Source organism: Camelina sativa, chromosome 14 (assembly GCF_000633955.1).
Source record: "Camelina sativa cultivar DH55 chromosome 14, Cs, whole genome shotgun sequence".
In the NCBI taxonomy this organism is placed as follows: Eukaryota; Viridiplantae; Streptophyta; class Magnoliopsida; order Brassicales; family Brassicaceae; genus Camelina; species Camelina sativa.
The window spans coordinates 19,626,353-19,636,773 of record NC_025698.1 but is presented as its reverse complement, the minus strand read 5'-3'; the positions used below and the strand labels follow the sequence as shown (position 1 = coordinate 19,636,773).

Below are 10,421 nucleotides of genomic sequence, written 5' to 3'. Positions count from 1 at the left end.
GAAACTTTGCACTTCAAAATTGGTACAACCTGTCGCGATGAAGATATTTCCGTGTGGATTAGCGCTGCAGATAAAATCTCTCTGCGTGAGCTGATTATCGAGATCGATACCTTTTCTAGACCATCTCCAATCACACTTCCAAAGAGTTTGTACACAGAGTGTAGAATGCTAGTGACATTGAAACTTAATAATGTGATTCTTGTGGATGCTTCTTCAAATTTGTCTTTCCATTCCCTCAAGTCATTGGAACTTGTATCAGTGAAGTACCCTGGTGACGAATTCGTAAATAGGCTTTTATCCAATTCTCATGTTCTTGAAGACTTATATGTGGTTCACGGTCCAAATAGCAATGTGACTACCTTCACTGTTAGAGTGCCTTCTTTAGTGAAGTTATTCATCATGTATACACGACACGATATAGATGATGGTCATGGCTTTGTGATAGACGCTCCTTCTCTGGAGAAATTGGACATTATTGATCATCAAGGTAGATTATGTGTCATTGAGAATAATATGCCTAAGATGGAAAACGCAGTTCTCGACATCGATTGCTTTCTTCCTGGAACGATTCTAGGGTCTATTACTTCTGTCAAGCTTCTCGGTTTATGTTTATCTAGCTCAAAGGTATTTTTTTGTTTACGGCTAAGACTGTTGTTTCCTATCGTTGTCCGTTATATACAATTGATTATTTCCTTGTGGTCAAATATATGTTTTTGCTTAATTATGCAGGATATATATCCTCCTTGTTGTGTCTTCTGCTCTCTCGAAACTTTAACAATATACACATGTGACACAGCGTGGGTGGATGTACTAATGTGTATGCTGAGAGTTTCTCCTAACTTAAAAACTCTCGAATTTGGCCAGGTACGTACATAAGATCTAAACCTGAATTATTCATTTTCCTTAACCATTATATATGATGTTCTCTAATCCAATCTACTTCTATGTTATATATCAGTGCCAGAACCCTCGAGAGCTCCCGTGCTGGATTGAACCAAGCTTAGTTCCTAAATGTCTATTATCAAGTCTTGAAAATCTCGAATGGAGAGACTATGAAGGAACTGAAGCTGAGAAAGAAGTAGCAGCATTCATCTTAAGAAGCGCAAACTGCTTAAAAGAGGCATCTATATACTCTAAATCTACTGACCCTAACAAACAACTTGAGATGATCAAGGAGTTGTCATTGTCGCCAAGGGGTTCACGTACTTGTCAGCTTCTATTTGTTTGAAGTTTTTAGTCTTTTTCTAATATTTTGCTTGGTTGGTGTTTTGATTTCTTTTTTATTTTTTTGGAGGTTTTTAAAATATTAGTAATTTTTTTTTTGGTGGTCTTTTAGATAAGAAGAAGTGAAAATATACTAGTTTGACACAAATTTAGCAATTAATTGCTAGATTAACATTCCATCCTATCCAATAACTAGAATGACACCATTTTTAAGGTAAAAAGACTAAAAAGCCCAGATTTTTTTTTAAACGAAAATACAGTATAGCATTTAATATCTTGATTTAAAAATATGATTAATGAAAAATATAAAATAATTAAAAAATAGTCTAAAAACACAGAAAATTTGCATTATTTTAGTTTTTTTCTTAAAAAGAAAAATACAATATATCATTTAATATTTTGATTTTAAAATATGATTAATGAAAAATATAAAATGATTAAAAAATATGACGTTTATTTTTTAAATATAATTTTTAAAAATAAAGTATGATTTAAAATATAATGTATAAAAATAATATTCAAAAAATTGTTTATAAAAATATTATTCAAAAACGAAAATACAATATAACATTTAATATTTTGATTTAAAATATAATGTATAAAAATAATATTCAAAAAATTGACAAAATATGAAGTTTAAGATATATAGTTTAAATAAATTTTATTTAAAATATAATGTCTGAAATTATAACTAAAAATAATGTATATAAGAAGTATTAAAATAAGATTTATGAAAATACAATATAATATATAAAAATATGATGTTAATTTTTTTAATATGATTTAGGAAAATGAAAATGTATAAAATATGCTTTAAATATATGAGTTTAAAAATATGATTCATAGTATGATTTATAAAAAATGTAATTAATAAAAATATGACTGAAAAAATATAACTTAAAACAAATATGTTGTCGCTATATTTACATTTTACATCTAACTAGATTAGGACCGTGCTAGAGCATGGGTTGAAATTCATATTATTTATATTGCATTTTTTATATAAAATATTATTTATGTGATTGTTTAAAAGTGTTTTTTTGGACAATATGTGGTTGTGTTAAAATCTAGTGATTAAAATCAACATGTACTCTAGCACCTTGGTGACTGAAAATTTCTCAATGATTTTCTGATCCTCTTTTGTGAGAACTTTATTAAATTTCTTAACATCCTCCTTCTTCACCCCTACTTAGATTTTGTTATCCTGTAAAAAGAAGTATTATCAGAAATCACTCTTAATCCGCGGAAGAGTGATTAAGTTTTGAGATTTTGTTATCTATATATGGTTAATTAAATATTCTTTAGAGATTTGATGATATTCTTTTGAATATATTTTTAAGAACATCTTAAATCGAGATTTAATTAATGATTACAACTCATATAACCTATAATCTATCAAATAAAGTTTTATAACCCATATTATATAGTTTACAAAAACAGAATGTGTACTTCCGTTTTATTATATAGGGGATAAATCTATTATCAAACACCAGATTTTTGGAAGCAAATAAAAAAAAACTGTAATTGCGTAAAAAACACATGCCATAACATATGGTATTCACATAGGTCATTTTAGCAATTTTTTTAAAAATGTTATAAATCTGTTATCAAACGACAGATTTTTGTTTAAATTAAAAAATCTGTCGTAACTTAAAACAATTCTCTTATCACTAGAGGTCAACCTAGTAATTATTTTTCTGTAAAAAAATCTGTCATGTTACGACAGACTTTTAATCAAGAAAATAAATCTGAAATAACTGTGGAAAATAAATCTGTCAGACATTTTACAAATCTGTCATGTATTATGAAAATATGTGATGTCTTTACAAAAAAGATTGTCATGAAAAATAAATCTGTCATCAATTATAAATCTGTCATAAGTGTAGCTAAAAAATATGTCATCCAAAATAAGTCTGTCATAAAAAATATGTCATACAAAAATAAATCGGTTGTGCCAAAACAAATCTGTCATACAAAAATAAATCTATCACAACTAGTCCACCAGACTTTTGAAAATATTTAGATTTTCTTAAAAAAAAATTCTGGGAAAGTAAACTTGACTTTATTTTTTTTTTCTAATAAAGCAAAAGGGTATTTTTGGCAAAAAAAATAACTCATCTAACCCTCTGAGTTAGTTTAGTAATTAAACTCTTAATTTGGGTCACTCTAGTTTTTTTCCCTAAGAAGAATTACGGATCGAATTCAGATTAGTTTTAATTTGTTAAGATTATGTTTTTTCCAGTTTAATGTCTTTGTTAATTGGTTAAACAAATAGTAAACTAAACAAAACCGATGTTTGTAAGTAATTAGGTGAAAACTATTACTCCCTCTGGTTTTTTATTACTTGTCATTGTAGAGAGATTATTTTGTTTTAAATTACTTGTCATTCTCATTTTTCATTGTAACTTTTGTAATGAAGTTCTAATTATAACCTTATTAAACTAACAAACTAAGTAACACAATAAATTATTTTTGAGGTTAAGAGTGTTAATTTACAACAGTTTTTAATCTATGTGGAACTCACTAGAATGACAAGTAAATAAAACGGAAGGAGTATTCTAAAAACTATGGATTCCAAAAGATATAAGTTGAGAAACATTTGTTTGTTCGGAGACATCGAATGTAATCAAAGATTGGGTTCTGCCAGATCTTATAATGATGCATTAGTTTTTGACAGCTCCTATTTTTAAATGTAGATTCAATGAAAATAGTTTAGGAAAATTTCCAAAAAAAACACCAACTATTTAATATTTGCCAGAACAAAACATGAACTTTTTTAGTTACTATTTTTAGTATTCTAAAAACATGAACACCAACCGTTAACGGTATTGTGACGACGTTACTATTTTTGAAAAACATTCCAGAAAAAAAAACAGAAGCTATTTATTTTTGCCCAAAAAATACATGGAATTTTTTTTCTTTACCAAAAAAATACATAATTTTCCATTTCTTATTTTTCATTAACAATGTTAGAGATCAAAACTCATAATTTTCTCTGCTCTCTTGAACATCATACAAGTTTTTACTACTATATAGGATAATTAAATTCAAGAACAAAAATACACAATTAGATTAATCGATTCCAAGTTTCTCAATTAGTGTTATTTTTGGATTTATACCAACTTGACAAATTTTTGAAACTTCATCAACACTAACTCTAAAATTTCATGAGATCTCCACGTTTGTAGACTTTTTTGTATACCTTTCATACTCCATCTGCGTCTAAGATAGGGTCAACAAATACATGATCATTGTTGTTGGCACCTACTCCATCTGTGCCTGAGATAGGGTGGTTTTCAGCAGGTGAAGATGAGGAATGACTTTCATTTGATTTACAAAAGATGGAGATCTCGTGAAATTTTAGAGTTTAAGTGTTGACTAATCTAATTGTATATTTTTGTTCTTGAATTTAGTTATCCTAAATAGTAGTGAAAACTTCGTACTTGTATGAAGTTCAAGAGAGCAAAGAAAATTATGAGTTATGATATCTAACATTGTTAATGGAAAAATAAGAAATGAAAAATTATGTATTTCTCAGGCAAAGAAAAAAAAGTTAATGTTATTTTTCTGACAAAAATAAATAGCTTGTGTTTTTTTCTGAAATTTTTTTCAAAAATAGTAACACCGCACAATTTCGTTAACGGTCATAACGGAGAGAAGAAAAAATTAGAAAAAGATAATAGTTCGTGTATTTTTTATCAACTAAAAAATAATCAGCATATTTTTCTGCCAATAAAAAAAGTTCATATTTTTTTCTGGCAAATATTATATAGTTGGCCTTTTTTTTGGTATTTTCTCAAAATAGCTTAGTAAATTTTAGAACAAAAATTCTTTTACTTTATATTAACAACTAGGTGATACCCCGTGCTACAACACGGGATTATATATTTTGTTCATTACTTTTTTTTTGTAGTTTGTATTTTTGTAATGTAGTTTTTTATTTTGACTTATTTTCTTTGTTTATATAGTGTTTATTTGTATATTTGGGGTTATACAGTAAATTGGAAATCCTAATAGAGTAAGTAGTTTTTAAAATGTAGCTTTTCACGGAAATAGACATACCGCAATATTGGATAGTAGTTTTGTAAGAGAATAGACACTCTGCAATATCGGATAGTAGTTTTGTAAGAGGATAGACACACCGCAATATCGTATAGTAGTTTTGTAAAAAAATGAGTTTTTCTTTGTTTTGGTTTGTCATCAAAAGAGGAGAAGTTGCTTCTTAAATTTTAGTGTGAGATATTTCAATGGTTAGGAAATCATTGTATTTATAGTGAGATTAGGTATATTTATGTTCTCATTTAGAAGTTAATATTTGATATATCAAATCTCAGCAAAATTGTAAAAAAAACAATTTAATTTATAGTTTGATAAAAATACCTGTTTTAACAGGTTTAGCTCAAAACTTTTTTATATTTTAAAATTTTAAGAGTAAAAATATTAATATTACTTAAATATTTTATAGACTTAAATATATTATAATATTTTATAGACTTAAATATTTATAATAATTTAAACATTCTATAAAAATTTAAATATTTATAATCTCTTAAACTTTTTTGAAAAACGTAAATATATTATAATATGTTTACTTTTTAAAAGTTTAAATATGCTCAAATATAGAACCAAATTAAATTGTTAAATTTGGATACCTGATAAATCAAGTTTTCTGCTCATTTGTACTCAAAACATATTAGTCATATATTTATAGTGGTTATGAACCATATTCCAAAATATTTAGTCGATGTGGGATATACAATACACATTTTCTGTGAATTAGTTTACAACTTTACATATATTTAATTTCTACGTTTTTATTCTTTTCATCTATACTAATCATAATTAATTACTATAATTTCGTTAAGGAAATATTGAAAAATCTAAACTAAATGATGATTTGTTTTTATTTAATTGTATTAAGTTGATTTGTTGTTTCCGTATATATCTCACAATATAAAAGCAAATCAAATAAGTTTACATATATATACAATTTCGTATTTAATCTATTGATTATTTTGGAAGCAACAAAGTCACAATCCATAAGTATTAAAGATTTCTCATTATTATTAATATTCGTAATAATTATAGGGATTAAGTATGGTAGTAGTTAATATTTGATATTATTGAAGCCATTAAATACTCGGATACCAGTTTTCTTATTTATAGGGATTATACCTCTGTTTGGCAACATGAATAATTATTCTTGAATCAAACCAAATACACGATCCAAATTGTATTAATCCGGATTACAAACAGATCTGCGGATTTTTTTTCTTCTATTACTGGGTTAAAGAGGATCCGTGTCCCAACCCGGTGGTAATTAAGTGGGCGAGCAAGGGGTATTTTCGTCATTTATTGAAATCAAAACTATAGGATAATTTAATTAAATTAAGTGATTCTCTAATCATTTTTAATGAAAAACGTACCAAAACAAAATTATGATCCAATTTAAGTCTAGTGAGTACTTCAGCTTTAATAGTATAGATATGTACGCCATATCATTTACTTGATTTCAATATTTTTGTTGTTGTTGTGCGCCTAATTACTTCAACTTTTTTCATTAAAAATATATAAACCATCATCTGGCGAAAGCTTATACCAAGCAAATGGATATTGTGAGACCTATGAGGCAGGTGATTTGAATATGTTTCGTAACACCACAAATTAAGTGGAGATATTGCGATACCGTGATGAGGCATATAATTTTTTCGAAAGTTGCATTGAAATTCTTAAATTACCTTTTTGTGTAACAAAATTTGTGAAGCTTAGAATTCTCCGAAGATGAGTCTCCCTCGAGTCTTACTTCCAAGCACTGCTTCTATAGTCAACAAAGAATATAGTCTCGAACGCGTACGAAACTTTTGTAACGAAAGGGTCAATGTTTAAACCTGGTCGCACCGCCAACAAGACAAATGTTCCATTCTAGACTCCTATACACGCGTCGTTACTCTCTAGACTCTACGCTTTCCTAAACTCTTCATTGACAACTCTCCACGAATTTCGCTTGTAATTTTAAATTGAAGTTATTAACGAATTCTAGTAACCATGATTTTATTCAAGAATGCCAATAATCAAGGGGGTTTTAAAAACAAAAAAAACTTGTAACAAACATAATACCAACAATAACACGATAATAAACATCATATAAAGTAGAAACAAATCAGAAATCGAATCCACAAATCTCTAAAACACTATAAATCAAATTATTAATAACAGAAAAAAAAAGACAAACAATGAAACCAAAAATATTCCTAACGAATCTATTACATAAGACAAAATAGCATCTACAGCATCAAAGCAGCGATCACGGTCACTCCGGCGAAAGTTCCGAAGACGGAGACTCTACTCACTGAAGCGGCGTTTGGAGAGCCAGTTGGGGGAGATTGAGCAGGTCCAGCTTCACCAGATGGAACATTTGTGCCTGGAGCTCCGGCAGGGGAAGTAGGCGTCGGAGGAGCTGGTGGAGAAGTGGAGGCATCGGGAGAATCACTCGGCGGCTGACTTACCGGAGGAGTGGTGGTTGGAGCTGAGGAAGGAGGATTGGTTAAGGGTGAAGGTGAAGGTGCCGGCACGGTGGTTCTTGGAGACTGAGACGGTGGAGGAGTAGCCGGGAAGGGAGATAAGGTTGGAGCTGGTCCAGGAGCTTGAGCAACGACGGAGGAGGCCACTAGAGCTAGGAAGAGGCAAACAACGAAGGATTTGGATGTCATTGTTACGTACGTAGTATGGTGAGAGAGTTTTAATAGATTAGCAGAAGGAACTGTGATTATATCGGTCAAGAGACAAAAGTGAGTTTATATAGTGAAGGATTAGGTGTAAAAAACCTAAGTTTCTTGGAAACTACAAGTTCAACATAATACTTTTTGAAAATAACTATCATTTTGGAAATAAACCAAACAAATGACTAAAAATGATAAATAATTTTTTCATGAATCAAATAAAGATCATGTGCTAGTGCACGATATGTATTTGCAAATGTATCATGATTTTGTTTCTCTATAGAATTGTGTTTGTTTCTTCAAATATCCATTGTTGATTTATTACCTTTTTTTTTTGTTTACTCGATCGTCACGTTCATGCTTTAGGCTTTGGGAATTAAGGATAGAACTCGAGATGAAATTTGCGTCGTCGGATGGATTAATTAGTGAGTCTGGCCGACCCCGACAATAAACAAACGCGTTGTTTTCAATAGGTAGAGAGTCTAGAGGAATGGGCGGCGTTCAAAAGCAGGCAGAGACTTTTATTTATTTCCTTAACAAACACAAACTCTATGGAAGTCTCTTCTATCAAAAAAAAAAGATCACATGAGATCTTTAGAGTAATGGTTTCGAGATTAGTTAATTTTTGTTTTATTATGGACCAAAATTCCACTAATACTTATGATTATAGCACATGGCATTTTCTGTCGTCTTTTAATTTTAATAACAAAAGTATTTATTTGTGGTGAATTAGGTAAATCTAATTGCTTCATGACTATTTAGTCTTGTTATCAAATGGAATGCTTAATCAAGGACTCCAATATTTGCATTTTTTTCTAACTTTTACCAATATTCTATCTGTTTCTGGTAGAGTAGATGTAAGAAAGATCATCCAATAATATTACCTATATAATCTATTGTTTTGGGAAACAATGAATCTATTTTAAGGTAATTTTTCGCAATTTCTACAGTTGTAAAAAGCGTTTTTGGGTGTTTGAAAGAGTAAAATTACTACAAGATACGAAAAGAATCTCATCATATCTTCTAACTTCTCGAAGAGCTCCAAAAGTTCAAAACCAATAAAGCAACTTTCAAGATAAATTAGTAACAATAATGCTAAAAAGTCTTGAGAAAAATTCTACACAGCACTGATACGACGTTAAGTAACGTATTTACAAAGACGAAACCAAAGTGTTTGGCAAGTCTACCCGAAAACGAAATCTTAAAAGTCAACAAGAGAAAGGTGATGAAATTTCGAAGAAACAATCTAAGATATACGCGTAGATGAAGTAACAAAAACCAATTTTTTGTTTCTGTATTAAGTACTAGATTTTGAACCCACGCATTCTTATTAAGTACTAGATTTTGAACCCACACTAAGCGTGGATTTATTTAATATATTTTGATAAAAATTATATATGATTGATTACGGTAATAAATTATTATCTCATAGAAAAAATTAAAAATCAGTTGTGTTATAAAATCAAATCTGATAAAAAAATCATAAATTTAACTTGACGTCCAGGCGAGGCAAATCAAACTGATGACCTCACATATCCTAAACCATTTTCTTTGACCACCAGAAAAATGAAACAATTTTATAATCATAAATTTAACTCGTTTTCATATTTAATTGATCGCTACCACCTATGTTTTCGTGTTTTTTATTCAATGTTTTCTTATTCTTCATATTCTTTCTTGTCATTTTCATTGTCAAATTTTGTGTTAATTGTCATCATAACTTTTACCGTTTGGTTTTTCATTATACTCTTTTTCTTCTTCTTCCTCGTCAACTTCTTCACATTCTTCCACTGAAAAACCTTTTTTAGACTACCACACAACTTGTTAACCCATCAAACTCCAAGAACAAAATCATTTCTTTTCTCATAAAATTTGTGAAATTCATGATTACCAGCATAGTCAACACATGCACCCAATTATTGACAATTTTATCCATATACTTATTTGGTTTTAGATCCACGCGTTTAGAAACTTCTCAAACCAAAATCCTTAATTGGTTTATAATATTTTAAAAACATAATAAAATATACTAATAATTATTTATTTAATATGAATCATATGATATATAGAAATATGAATACACTATAAGAACATATTAATTATAAATAAATAATAACAATTATATTATATCATCAAATAATATCAATCGTATCATATTATCAAATAACCGTAACCGTATATAACAGTAACCGCTTGAACCGTAACCGTATTTAAACGTAACCGTTTAGCCGTTTGTTAAACGGTTCTGGTTAAGGTTACAATAATTTCTAACCATAACCGATGGTTAATAAACCTTAACTGTGACAACCGTAACCTTGGTCATGCCTATGTATAGCTAATAAAACATGTGTGTTTGTCGTCCATCTTTCTTCTTTAAACCTCAAAATTTGACTCAACATCAAATTAAGGTCTTGCGATGTCAATCCTTCTTCCTTAGACCCAAAAATAAAAAATTAATGAAAGAATATCAACTCATCT

General features: G+C 29.0%; 1 protein-coding gene across 1 annotated transcript; it reads right to left on the bottom strand.

The window, feature by feature from the left end:
• On the bottom strand, nucleotides 7,314-8,009 carry LOC104742033 (classical arabinogalactan protein 5-like). Its single transcript, XM_010462995.2, has one exon. The coding sequence runs from the start codon at nucleotides 7,932-7,934 to the stop codon at nucleotides 7,509-7,511; it is 426 nt and encodes a 141-aa protein (XP_010461297.1). The 5' UTR covers nucleotides 7,935-8,009; the 3' UTR covers nucleotides 7,314-7,508.